A 14,338-nucleotide genomic window follows, 5' to 3' on the forward strand; every position below is an offset into this window, starting at 1 on the left:
ATTTCCTTTGGACCCCCCCCCCCCCAATGTTATATTACAGGACACCTGAGCAGCGTCTACTGTCAGCTCTTGCTAGTTCTACCGTTAGGGATAGACGTGCCGAGCCTGTGTTGTATGTGCAGCCTGAGGAGGAATGAGAACTGTATCTGTCTGCTGTAAACATGCAGGTGGGTGTTTGTACATAGAATTGCCTCTATGTGCAGCCCCAGCACCTGGCTCCCAGCTCCTGGCTCCCAGATGCCTCCCCATGGCCTGCGGGCTCTTACTTGTTCAGCAGCAGCTCGCTGGCAGTCAGCTCGTGCGTCAGGGACGGGAGGATGCTGGACCCCAGCCTGTCCTCCGAGCGGCTGTCGTCGGGGCTGACGGCCATGCGGCTGGGCCCAGCGGAGTCCTCCTGCGAGCCGAAGGACAGGCACTCGAAGCTGACCGCCTTGCTGTAGGACGGCGGGACCTCCATGTCTCCGTCCTCCGTGAAGGTCCGTGGTAGCTCAGTGTCTGGGGTGAGGCCGGCCTCCTCAGACTCCTCGGAGTCCTGGGCCTCCTCTGCCTCTTCTTCCACCTCCTCTTCCTCCTCCTCCTCCTCCTCCTCTTCTTCATCCTCCTCCTCATCAGACCCCTCATGCCCATCTGGCCCCAAGTCCACCTCGGCCTCACTGCCCTCATCATCATCGCTGTCCTGGACCCCCACGTCCTCATCCTGCTGGGCCTCCATGTCCTGGCTGGCCTCCACCTCGTCCTGCTCAGCCTCCACCTCCTCGATGGTCTCGGTGGTCCCCTGGCGCGAATACAGCATGGTGCACTGCGTGGGCTCGCTGTCGGGAGAGAGGGACGGGCACAGACCCTGGGCTTAGCACCCAGCTCCTCAGCATCCTCTCCAACTCTCCAGATACCTCCTCAGGGCTCCCAAATAAGACCATCCAGGCAGATGGGCAGTTAGATGCCACGTTTCCCTTCCCTACGTCCCATCTGCTTTGTTCCTTCGGGACAGTCACACCTGGTCTGCAGACTGCAAACCGCACCCTCTGAAATGCAGGAGCTGGCAGTGCACACACCCAGTGGAAAACCAGAGCAAGTCACGTGGCTTCCACGATGCTAACCCCACCTGGGCATGGAGGTTTTAAAAATGACCTCAGGATTCACAGCCGTGCGTTCCAGTATTTACCTCCAAACTGAGACCCAGCACAGCATACCTCCCCTTCTCTACCCTGTAAGCAGGCTACATATGCAGGTGAGAAGCATGGCGAGTTTGGGTCTGTTGGTGCTGACCAAGGTAAACTCTACTGTCAGTCCTTGCCACTGGCTCATCCACATCCAGAAGGATGGTAGGAATAAAATAGTGGCTAAACAACTGCATGCTTTATTTTTAAAAAATGGCCCACTTCTTTCATAATTGTTTCTTCTTCCTATTTCTCACCCTTTGCCTTTTTCTTGTTAGTGATTATCACATTTGACTGAATTTTCACCATTTCTAGCTCCTAACCACCTTCCGATCACTTCTTTGCCTGCACATGGCAACACCCACCATCTCCTCTCAGGGTGATCTCTCCCTGGGGCTGCCTGCTCCACCCTCAAGGGTCAGTCCAGCTCTCTCTCCTCCCAACGATTCCCGCTGATGTTCTCTGCCAGCCCCCCTTCTAGTGTTCACTTCCGATCAGCTCTCCACCCTTGTCTCACTCTCTCTTTTTGGCATCCTGTCTATTTCTTTTGCACCATCCTCTCCTCCTTTTTGTGTTCTATCCTCTAACTTTCCCTGGCAGGCCCATGCAGAAAAAGTTGGAAATGAAAATAGAGCTGGCCCACCAGTGAAATTCATGGCATGCGTTTAATATTATTTACCTCAGACACATCCATGGAATCTGTGGATATAAAACTATAACTTGTTAGATCCTGAAGCATGCACTATTATCTATCTGAATGGCATATGTGGACAACTAGGGTCCAATAAACACTGAAATTCTCAAATGCATAGATTATGCCCATTTTTCTTGTCATCGACACCAGTGTACACATGTTAATGAATAAGTGAATGAATGGAGAAACTTGGCTGAGTCCTGAGGCTGAAGAACCAGATTTGCGTGAGTTCTTGGGACCTTCTCAGGTGTTCAGTATTCCCAGGGCTTTGGCCCTAAGCTGCATGCACATCACGTAGAAGGCTCTTGGAATGTCATGCCAAACTGGAATTTTGCTAAGACTTACCTCCAATAGCCTCCTAGGAAGGCCATGAAATTGACTGATCACCTCAGGGAATTTTCAGACCACTGGAGTCAGCTCCATACCTGTTCTAACTTCCAGTTACACTAGATCCAATGACAGGAATGCTCTCTATGGTTTTTTATTTGGTCTGTCCCCAAAGGGATTCAACAGATCCTGGTCCCTCCAGGAAGCAGCAAAGTGGAACAGCATGGCATGTGTCTGCCAGGAAACCTCTCATGACAAAGCATTCCACCAGTGCCAGGCCTGGCATGCTGCAGCACTCTATTAGGATACACAGCTGCCAGCAAAAAGAGGCTAACGGCCCTCTGATTTGCCAAAACTGAAATTCGTTTCGGTTTGGGTTATTTTGGTGTCAGGATAAGCACAACACAGCTGATGCTCCTGTGTCCTGCTGACCATTCAAAGGCAACTCAAATAAGTTTTGGGAGTTCACTTAATTTCTAAAAGATTTTTATTTGATGATAGGGTTTAATGAGGAACTTAAGCCCAAAGTCATCTTTTATAAACAAAACAAGTCACAGTCTGCAAATGTGAACTATTATATCTATTGCATCATGCTATTCTTTCTTAAAAAATCAATGGTAAATCTATTCTGACTTTTTATGTCAGTTATGCATATAAAATGTGGGCAGATTTATTCTGTATAGAAAGGATCATATGTGGCAAATTTTCATAATTTTCCCTACTGCATGTATCTTTTGATGAAATCATGAGAAAAATCTCATTTCCCCCTGTGAGGTCTGCCTACATGAGCTCTCAACCAATGGGGAAACATGCTTATTGCTTCGAAAGTGAAAAGTGTACAATACTTACAAAGTGGAGGACAATGTTTATAATAAGCGTTTTTAAGAAACTCCTAACAGACAAAAACTAAAGAGCAGTCAGTTTCCTAGAATGCTGTCCTGGGAATAGCCAGGTATGTCCCAGGAAGGTGGTGGTTATGCTTTGGCTATTCATGCAAATTCTTAAAAAGAAAAAGAAAACATCCACCACACAAACTTATATTTGCAATGAGACGGGAGGGGGGTATAAAATCAGAGAACAAAGCATGCACAAGTTAAGCACCTTGATACTAAACTGCCACTGTCAGCTGATGAGGAGGACATATCCAAGCTGAGCATTTTACGGAGCCTAGGTCGAGCACGCTCACTTGTTTTAGGAACAGTTTCTGGTCCATCTAAATCATCAAGGGTAGACTGCCTTGAGAACAGCATGGTTGCTTCAGTGTAGCAGCTAGCAGCGCAAACAGTTACAGAGACACAGTGTTAAAACCCCAGTGGAAAATCAGTTCACACATTGGATCAATTGACCAACACACTGCCATGCAGCAGACCACACACGACACCAACACCATGGCAATGACGACCACCACAGCAGGGCTCAAGGGCAGGGAAGGACCTGTTTGGCAGGACAATAAAACACAATAGTACTGGATTTAACAAAATACGTTGGTTAAAATATATTGGTGAGTATGAAATGTCACTCTCTGGCTGGGACATGGAAACAGAATAATTATAAGTCCCGACACTCCCCTCACAGAGAAATCATAGCATTATAACTTTGCAACTGAGGTGTTTTTTATTTGTTGTGTTTTTTTGTTTTGTTTTGTTTTTTTAAATTGAGACACATGCTTTATTTGGAGCTACTTGAGTTCCTTGACAGTATTTTGTAACCAAATCGCTTAAGCAGAAATATCTGCTCACGTAAAATTTACATAAAATATTTCATTTTTTTTAAAACACAGTTTCCAAATGAGAGAGGGAAGCTCAGGGACGATGCAACAAGCTGAATATTCCACCCCATTTTCTGAGTGATATTCAGTGAAGCCGAACTAGATGCCTTGCATGGAGAAGAGATGCTGGTTTGATATGCAACTGGATATAAACCAACATTTAAAAAAAAAAGAAGAAATAAAATGGTACAAAGAAAACAACAGAGGAAGTCTAGCAATGGCAGGGTCATTTTGTCTGTTAACTTTTCATTTTGCCTCATGAATGTTTCCTTCTGCATGACTGTTAGGTCTTGATGGATAGGGTAAGAACCCACTGGCCTCAATCCTCACCTCCTGTTCCCCAGTGAAGCAACAACTGGGGAGGGAATGATGGCAGACTCAGGACTGAGATGCTACTGAGTGACGCTACTGAAGAAGAAGCAAATAGAGTTATGACATAGACACGATTTCAGTTCAGACATATAGCTTAACCCCAAAGAGCCTATGGGGTGGTTACTGGAATATGGGTCTTCCAATTTGAATGCTAACCACTTGGCTGAGCCGGGAGGGCAGGCCTTTGTGGTACAGGATGGCTGATTCCCCAGCTGACACTGTTAGGCTGAACATCTATCTTTACCAGGTGACTGCAAGAGGAGACCTACTATATACCCAACCTGCACAGCCGATGACCTCAGGCAGTGATTGTGAGGCAGAAATGGACACCATTCAGGATGTAACAACTTCTGGGGGCTGCGGAGGAATCTGAGTCACTCACTCATGGAATCAGTTAAAGGGCTTGTCAGGTTCCAGGTGCTCTAGCATAACCCCACGAGGGCTCCAGTGGAGCATCCTGCTATGCATGTCACAGCTACATGGCCAGGAGAGGGCGAGGGCAGTGAGAGAGGCGAGACTGTCAGCAATCCAATGGTCTCTAATAAGGACACAGAGACGGGCTTAAAAAAAAAAAGCCATCATTCCTTTAGATGTCACCATGTCCTTCACAAAACGAGATGACAGCAAGGAAAATTAGAAACATGAGGACAAACACAGGGAGGACTGGACTTGAGTCTCCACATGGACATTAACTGGCTGTTCAGTGTTAGATGAGTCAGTTCCCCTCTCTGGGGTCCCCATTTCATCATTTCTGAGAAGAGGGACCTGATCTTTGCATCTCTGTATTTCCCTTCATATTTGTAGAGGTGCAGCCCCATGGCCTTTTTGGAGTCTGCAGGCAGAGGGACATGGTGCTCCCTCTCCTGCAGCACTGCTCAGACTTTCCGCATGGGAACCACTGCTCTAATCCCTACTTACCTTGCTAATTCCTGCACTGAGTTCTGTTGTCCCACCCGCCCACCTTCAGACCCCATGCGATCGGGTTATTCGGAGTGAGACTGATTTGTGGCCCAATCCAGGACTTTTTTAAATGTAAAAGGGAAAGGGAGGAGCTTTATAAAAACAGGCCCAGAAAACAAGCCTACATGGATGGTTGTCACCTTGCAGGGTCACACAGCAACCTCTAGGGGACATTCCTCAAAGGATCATCAGTCCCTTCACATCCAGGAATGATCCTTGGGATGTCACTAATGTTTCCCACAAGAATTTAAGCCAATGCATTTTCTGGGAAGGCAGATGATATCTGATTTTATACCACAACTATGGTTAAAATAATTGCTATTTTACATCTGGATTTGATGGAAATCATAACTATTTTAATAAAGTCAAAGGGAATACAAAATTGTTCGGTAGGTTCCCATCCCAACCTCCTTTACTGTAAGCCCAGAACGACAGATGGGTGACATGGATGCTGGAGCGGAAGCTGTGGCAGGTGGGAGGGTCCACCCAGGCGGGGGCTTCTGCAAAGGGGCCAGGGCCACACTGAGCATGTGAGTTCCTAGACCCTGCCCATCACACAGGTGTTGAGAGCAAGCTTCTACCCTCAGAAAGCCTTCCAGGGAAGAGTACTGCCCTTCCAACGATCAGCATGGCCTACTATAGACTCTGGCATAGACAAACGCTAAAGATTTGAAGGTTTTCTTAAAGCAAAGAAACTAGGAATGCAGCTCAGCCATTCATAAGAGGGCAAATAGGTGAATTCCGTTTCCTCACAACAGACATCATGGCATCATAGACACTATTGTATCTCCCCTTTCTTTAGGTCGAGAAAGAAAAAGTAAAAATTAATTTTAGAGGTACTGGTTTTTAATAGTAAATTTGTTGATGGGTTGGCCATTTTAAAATTTGGGGGATATTCTGTCTTTGTTAAAAAGCGACTCATGGCTTTAAGTATCTTCTACCTCAAAATTTTTGATTATGGACATAGTTTTGTATTTGTAATTTTAACAAATATGGGTTAGATGTAAGGGGAGTTGTTTGATTGTATTTGAAATCGTTCTTTTTTCTTCTATTTTTATAATTTTAGTTAATTTTTAATTGCATATATATTCTAGAAGTAGAAATTATGTATGTTTATTTTATGGATAATTTATTTTCAGTTCACTTTCCAATGTTCTCTTTGCTCTTTTTGATTAGTCTGATTCAGAATTTGGTTCTGGAGCAATTATTCTCCAGTCATGTTCATGTGTAATATTCAGGAGGCTTCTAAAACCCTTGAAACTTTCTGGAAAAAAAATTTGTATTTCTGAGCAAAAAAAAAAAAAAATTGTTACAAGAACGCATTTAACAAGGTTGGTAGCTTCCAAATTGGACAGTCTTTATGGGCTGCAAAAATAAACATAAACCACCATGACTTTTTGTCTCAATGGCGTCTGTCAAAGGAGAATGAAGCTTCCTTTCAGCAACGCTGATTGTGGCACGCTCTCAGGAAGACACACAGGAGGCACTGTCAGCACTCGCCATGCAAGAACACTATTTTCACTTTGCAACTGACGTCACCCATGGTTTCAGAAATTAATTACTGAGAAATGTGTGTATGAGTGGGTAGAAATAGAACGAAAAATTAAGTTTTATTACCATGCACAATGTTATAACAATGAATTATTTTATTCTAGGAACCACAAGCATTTTAAACAGCATCTCAATTAGCAAATAAATGCTTTTACCTTGAAATGCTTAAGAGTTTCTGTCCCTAAGTGTTTTTATCTGTTCACAAAAATTTACAATGGCTGAAATATATCTATTATTTTGGAACTTATAATAGATATTCCTCAAAGGATTGTAAAAGAATCAATACCTATCGATATTTTCAGAGGACTGGAGAGGTTATATCCATAAGGATTTTTTTGGTACAAAAAAATCAAATTTAAACCAATATATGTATGAGTAATATGTTTTTTAAATAAAAATGAGATTTGAACATGTATACTATTTTTTCTCTATACCCAAGGATACATTTTTATTGATTTTAGAGAGAGAAAGATGGAGAAAGAGAATAAGAGAAAGACACACATATACACAGAGAAACAGTGATCTGAGAGAAACAACTATCAGTTGCCTCCTGGGCGTGCCCTGACCAGGGATTAAATCCGCAACCTTTTGGTGTGCCACCGAGCCTTCTGGCCAGAGCAACACATGTACTATTTAAAAACTTGAGGGTTCTGTTGGTGTTTTATTTTATTTTTTATTTTTTTATATCTTTCCATGCCAAATTGCTTTGGATCCACATCAAATGATTAGAATAAAGAAAGGCACAAGTGGAGAAGTTAAAGTACAGCAATTCAGCAACAGCTAAAAACAGCATTTCAAAATAAATATATTTTTACTGACTTCTCCCCATTGAGGTTGCAATTTCAACTTCTAGTTACCTATTTCAGGTTTGGTATTTCGGTATTGATAAAATAGCCTTCGTTCCTTCCCCTCTTTCGTTTTGTAACAAATGTAGAATTTGTGAAGGACAAATAGCCCAGTAGAGCTTGGTGCCTTGCTCAGCATCGCATCTGACATGTGACTGGGAGTGAACCAGAGGCGTCTAAACCAGCTGTGGGAATACAGCCCATCTCTGATGTCCTTATACAGCAAGAATTTTAACCCAGAATTCCACAAATGATTCTGTAGGTGAGTCTTTCTTCCCAGGCTCCAATCAGTTAGAGACAACTCAATCTTTATGTGTCTATCCCAGAATCAAGCAAAGGGCCTGGCATGGTATAGGTGCTTTTTAACCTATTTAATAAAAACAATGAAGATGCGAATGTTCTCAGTGATACATTTGAAGATGGACACAAGGTGTAATTCATTCAGTCTAGCTCAGTGGTCGGCAAACTCATGAGTCAACAGAGCCAAATATCAACAGCACAACGGTTGAAATTTCTTTGGAGAGCCAAATTTTTTAAACTTAAACTTCTTCTAATGCCCCTTCTTCAAAATAGATTCTCCCAGGCCGTGGTATTTTGTGGAAGAGCCACACTCAAGGGGCCAAAGAGCCGCATGTGGCTCACAAGCTGTGGTTTGCCGACCACTGGTCTAGCTAATTACCTCAGGCATGTCATTTTCCTCCTAGGACAGGACTTGCGCTTTAGCGCTAGAGCTGGATCTGTACAATTGACAGCAGCTATCTAGAACACTGTGGTGCAAATCATTCATAGGCTTTTCTGGGATAGGCAGTAAGAAAGACAGGTCAGTTTTCAAAGTCAGCCTGGAGTGTGGAGGAGGCAGTGAGAGGCAGCATACTGTATGGTGGTTGTGAGGATGGGCTCTGAGCTGAACTAGATGGTTTTGGGTCCTGAGTCTGCTTATACATACTTTTGAGCTGTGTGACTTTGGGTAAGTTACTTAACCTCTCTTGTCTTCTGCAATAGGGGGATGATAATATTATGCATCTCATAACATTATGAGGTAACCTATACACAGACTTGGTGCTGGCCCAAGGCCAATGAATGTTATGTGACAATGCGTGTGATCACAGAACTCAGGGAAGATGGGAGCTGACAGAATCACTTCTTGGACTTTTATTATAAGTAACGAAGAGATAATTCTGAAAGAAAAATATCAAAGATAACAACATATGGTAGAAGATTCTAGTATAGAAGATACTTTGTGGAGTGGCATTTTAAAATAGAGATAAAGCCCTATTGGCTCAGTGGATAGAGTGTCGACCTGCAGACTGAAAGGTCCTAGGTTCGATTCTGGTCAAGGGCATGTACCTTGGTTGCAGGCATATTCCCAGTGGGAGGTGTGCAGGAGGCAGCTGATGGATATTTCTAACTCTCTTTCTCTTTCCCTTCCTCTCTGTAAAAAAATCAATAAAAAACATTAAAAAAATTAAAATAGAGTTAAAGATGCAGCCCTTGACACACATAAGTCATTTTGTCATTGGGAAGGTTCATTCTTACTTGCCTCCAGCTTGGAAACCACTATCCTGTGCCTAGGAATCATACAGGTATCTCTCCTAGTTTTTTGTTGGTACCTGATCTTACCTGGCTCAGTCTAGGGGAGGACAATGGAGATAACCTGAGGAGGGTGGGGATCCATGTTAAGTTCTGATGAACTTTCATCTCATACATTCATTTCTCACACTGATGAAGCCCACCTCTTGTACCTTTGCCAAAACCAAACCCACTGCTTAGAACATGAAATACCTGGAGATACTGTCATGTGAATCTGTGCTATCCATTCTGCGGGCTGTCTGTGCACCTGACGCGGCACCAGGACGTTCGTCAATGGTGTCCAGTCCAGACTCTCTGGAGAGGTTCATGATGTGGTTCTGATAGTACATGTGGATGCTTTCCCGAGTGGGAACGTTGCCCTGCAGTGAAGGAGACATTGCCACAGTTCTTACTTGACTCTGCAGCCACCGGGCATTTATCAACACTGACAATTCTCAGCTATCAAGCACGCCTGGAGTGATGAACACAAAGCTGGTGAAGCTGGGGACTGATGTCAACTCATGAATGGTACCCAATGTTATTGGACAATGCTACACAAGAAACCCCTCTTGTTTATGGATGAAGATGGTCAAAAGGTATAAACTTCCAGTTGAAAAATAAGTAAGTCATGGGGATGTAATGCACAGCGGGGTCTCTATAGTTAACAATATTGTATTGTGTGCGGGAGTCCCTCCTCACTCACAAGGGATGCATTTTAAGACCCTCTGAGCGTGACTGAAACCATGGGTAGTACTGAGCCCTACCTGTACTATGTTTTTTTTTTCTGTACACACACACCTGTGATAAAGTTTAATTTATAAAGTAGGCACACCAAAGAAATGAATAGCAATAACTAACAATAAATTAAAACAATGATAATGTAATAAGAGGGGAAGATGACCTCTTTCACTGTCTTACAGCAAACTAGGACAGAGCTTTTCTCTTCACAATTTCACCAATAGAAGATTCTTTCTCACCATGGGTCTTAGCAACTTTAATATATTGTTTTTCACTTTCCTTATGAAATCAGTAACTTTCACCTTTTCACTGACAGTAAGCTTTATGGCTTGTCGTTGGCATACCTTCATGTCCAGCATCACTATTCTCGCACGTTGGGCCATTTTTTAAGTAAAATAAGGGTTACATGGGTGTAAGCACTGTGATAGCACCACAGTGGATCTCATAAGCCAGCTGGCTACTGAGTGACTAACCGGCGGGAGTGTACTCAGCAGGGAGATGCTGGACAGAGGGATGGTTTACATCCTGGGCGGGATGGAGAAGGATGGGATGAAATGTCATCACAATACTCAGCACAGTGTGCAATTTAAAACTTATGAGGGTTACTTTCTGGAATTCCCATTTGATAACGTTTGGACTGTGGTTGACCAAGGATAACCCACAGAAAATGAAACCATGGATAAGGGGGAACTACTTTATTTGAAATTTGCTTAAAAAAAGTAGATGTTAAAAATTTACAGGGAAAAAATTGTAACTATGTGTAATAAAAGTTACATAGACTCATTGTGGTGATCATTTCATAATATATGGAAATATTGAATCATTATGCTGTACACATGAAACTAATATGATATTGTATGTCAGTTATTTTTTTAATTGTTTTAAAAAGGAATCCCTTCTTATATGTAAGTCTGTAGCTATGTATAAATATGTATGGAATAGTAACGTATCCAGAAATGAGCTATTATTTTAAAATATGAAGTATATAAATCTTATATGACTATATTTTTGTTATTCTGCATATATCCTAATTTTTCCTCTGAGAAGTTTCAGATCAAAATTCTCAGACTAAACAACATAATCCTTTATGAGACACAGTAGAGTCTGTGCACCTGCAAACTCAGATGAGGCGAGGAGATAGGATGAATTAATTGGCCACTATCCCAGGACTGGGGTGTGTGTGTGTGTGTGTGTGTGTGTGTATGTGTGTGTGTGTGTGTGTGTGTGTGTGTGTGTGTGTGATTTTAATTCTGAGCATGGCACAGATCTAAATAGACAGGAAAATAAAGGGGTTCTGTAGAGACAGTCTGGAAAGAAAGGATTTTGTCTTTTGCTATTTAGAGTTCTGGATATTGACTTTCACAAACTATATAATGTGGAAAGAAGCAAAGAGAATTATTCCAAGAGTGTTACCTTTTTAATTTCTCTGGTCAGCATGCATCTTTCAATTCTCAGCACTGTGGATATGTCAATATGCTCCCTGGAAATGGAGTTGAGCCAAGTGGTGAAACTGTCCACGGTGGCCAGAAAGAGCACCCAGGTAAATTTCAGAATATTAAATATCCTCTTGATGATGTTATCTAGGAGGAAGAAAAAGAAACACAATTTCAAAGGAACAAATGCGGTCAGCCATTTTGCCGTGGGAACACAGGGGTGTTTTACCAAATGCAGACCTGCCGGAGCCTCCCTGCCTCATGCAGAATGGGCCTGGACTGGGCCCGGACTGGGCATGACGGGGTGTGGGGACCACTGCAGCTTAGGAAGCCACCATCGTGCAAACCAAGCGAGGACGGAATCGTTAACCTTTGGTCAAGACAGCTGCCAGGACATATTCCTACATTTTTGGTTAAAAGTAGAGATTGCCTTCCAAGATAGTTATGTTACTGAACAGGGATACAAACAGTATGTGTTTTCCCAGGTAACTGGGTCTTGTAATTCTTTTTCTATAAGTTTCTTCTTTTCTTTAAAAACACACACACACACACACACACACACACACACACACACACACACACACATATATATATATATATATATATATATATATATATATATATATATAATTGATTTTTTTACAGAAAGAGAGAGGGATAGAGAGTTAGAAACATCGATGAGAGAGAATCATCGACCAGCTGCCTCTTGCACACCCCCTACTGGGATGTGCCCGCAACCAAGGTACATGCCCTTGACCAGAATCAAACCCGGGACCCTTCAGTCCGCAGGCCGAGGCTCTGTCCGCTGAGCCAAACCAGTTTTGGCAGTTTCTTCTTTTCTTAATAGTTGTTGGAAACAATTCTGTTGATTCAGTAAGAATTTGATGCTTTCTATTGCAGTTGCATTCAGTTAAATTATTTAAAACAATTCTTTAGAACTCAGTATGCGTACTAAGAGTATATGTGTACACCACTGAAATATCGCTATTCTTAATTCTACTGAGCTGTGCTAACCACAGAACAACGCACATGGGATCCACCCTCCGGAAACCAGCAGAAGCTGTGAAATTCCTGATAGAATTGGGTTCTCTTCCTTATCTGTGCTGTGCCTGGGGGCGCCTGGGAGAGCTGCCCAGTGGGATAAGCTCTGCTCCAGGTGCACCTGTGCCCCAAGCATGTCTCCATGCAGCACGCCCCTCGCCAGCTCTCAGAGAAGCCAACATGAACTTCTTGATCATGATCAGGTTTGAAGAGACTCCATAGCTGTGACCTAATTTTATTTTAGGTCTGAATCAAAATAAAAGAGGAACGATCCCATATGAACCATCTTGTTAGTTAGTTCCTGTAAGCCAATAAGTTGTCAACTAGCATACAAGGAATCCTTGAAGACATGCTACCAAATTTTGATCAAATTGCGCCTTTCTTTTAACTTGGCATTTAAAATTTTTAATTTTTTTTAATGATTTCAAAACCTTGATTACAATAAAGCAGACACTTAGTGAACATAAGAATGAGTTAAGAATTGTCTTACTGTTTATTGAAAACAAACACCACCAGTAAAAATCCAACTTGTATCTCACTCTTTGCCCACCAAATAAATAACTAAAACCAGATTTAAGTGTCATAGTAAAACCTTAACGAACTTACAATTAATGATTGTAGCCTAGCTATTACGATCTTGTGCAGGGGCCAACCAACTTTTTTTCTGAACAGGGCCGAGAGTAAATATTTTTTGCTTTCCAGGCCATACTGTCTGTATTTCAATGAATCACTCTGCTGCTGTCCTGTGTAAGCAGCTATCGACAATGAGTGAATTGTCTATGAATGGGAATGACTCGGTTTCCAATGAAACTGTATGTGCAGATACTGAAATCTTAGTTTTACAATGTTCATATATCATGAAATACACTTCTTTTTAATATTTTTTCAACCATTAAAAATATAAAGATCATCCTTAGCTAACAAGCCTTATAAACACAGGTGGCAGGTATAGTTTCCTGACCTGGAATCTAGTATGATCAGATATGACCACTGTGTGACTCAAACCTTCTCCCTGTATTTTAATTCCTACACCACAATGTGAATCAGAGTTTAACTTTGTAATGGTAAAAAATAAAAAAATTATTTGTGAATTGAGTGGCCTAGGAGGAAGGCAGATTTTCTCCTGGGTAAACATTTGCTCTTCTCAAAAGGAAAACACCACAAGCAGCTTAGCTCTATGTGGGATGGCCCCCTGACGGAGCGGAGATGGGCAAGGGAGACAAAGGAGGGTTTAACAGTTCTACCTGCTGGAATAACAAGAACCTTGGAGCAGCCAGCAGGTCGCTAAGAAGGAAACTGGAAAAGGATATGGGGGTTGATTAAATGAGAAGGGCCTGGAGGGAAGGGGCCTGAGCCACAGGTGGCTGGAAAGCCAGGCCTTAGAGACACCAGCTGGTGAGCGATCTGCCCGGATGGGAACAGTGATCACTAACTTCTCCTGGAAATAGTGTCCTGCTATGCATGCTGCCACTGCCTCCCACTCTCCCCACAAACCTCGGCAAAATCGTGTCACACCTAACATCTTTACATGGGGTACACTTTAGGAAGTAGGGACACGAGAGAATAGTTTCAATTAAAGAAAGAAGGCCAGGAGGCAGCAGGTGCTGAGGGAAGCTGAATGGAGTGGAGTTGGTACAGATTCCACAGAAGAGCAATTCTGAGCCAGAGAGGCCTGGACACCCTGGGGACACTGACACTTCTCTTTTCACCCCACACTCCTGTTTCTGTTTTGATCTTGATCAAGACATGCAATTCCCGCAGTAGTGTGGATAGGACCTCTAGCCATTTGACCCGTGGAGGCGGGAAGACTTGAAGTTAGTTACAACTATTAAGAAACATTAGCAAAATCTTATATTTTTGACATCTTATTTTTTCCCCTCATA

At 42.8% G+C, this 14,338-nt stretch overlaps 1 protein-coding gene across 3 annotated transcripts in view; it reads right to left on the reverse strand.

Annotated features, from left to right (window-relative positions):
* PIEZO2 (piezo type mechanosensitive ion channel component 2) overlaps positions 1-14,338 on the reverse strand; it is a 309,596-nt gene that overhangs the window by 23,707 nt on the left and 271,551 nt on the right. For 2 of the 3 annotated variants that reach the window (XM_084887741.1, XM_084887740.1), the window contains 4 exons: positions 11,395-11,561; positions 9,457-9,623; positions 3,280-3,447; positions 267-812 (listed from right to left, as the gene is read on the reverse strand). In XM_084887741.1, the coding sequence (XP_084743867.1) occupies positions 267-812; positions 3,280-3,447; positions 9,457-9,623; positions 11,395-11,561 (1,048 nt within the window). The remainder of the gene's footprint in view (positions 1-266; positions 813-3,279; positions 3,448-9,456; positions 9,624-11,394; positions 11,562-14,338) is intronic. The other variant, XM_084887742.1, reaches the window with a different exon arrangement.

The sequence above is a fragment of the Pipistrellus hanaki genome, assembly GCF_964339955.1.
Source record: "Pipistrellus hanaki genome assembly, chromosome: 6".
Lineage (NCBI taxonomy): Eukaryota > Metazoa > Chordata > Mammalia > Chiroptera > Vespertilionidae > Pipistrellus > Pipistrellus hanaki.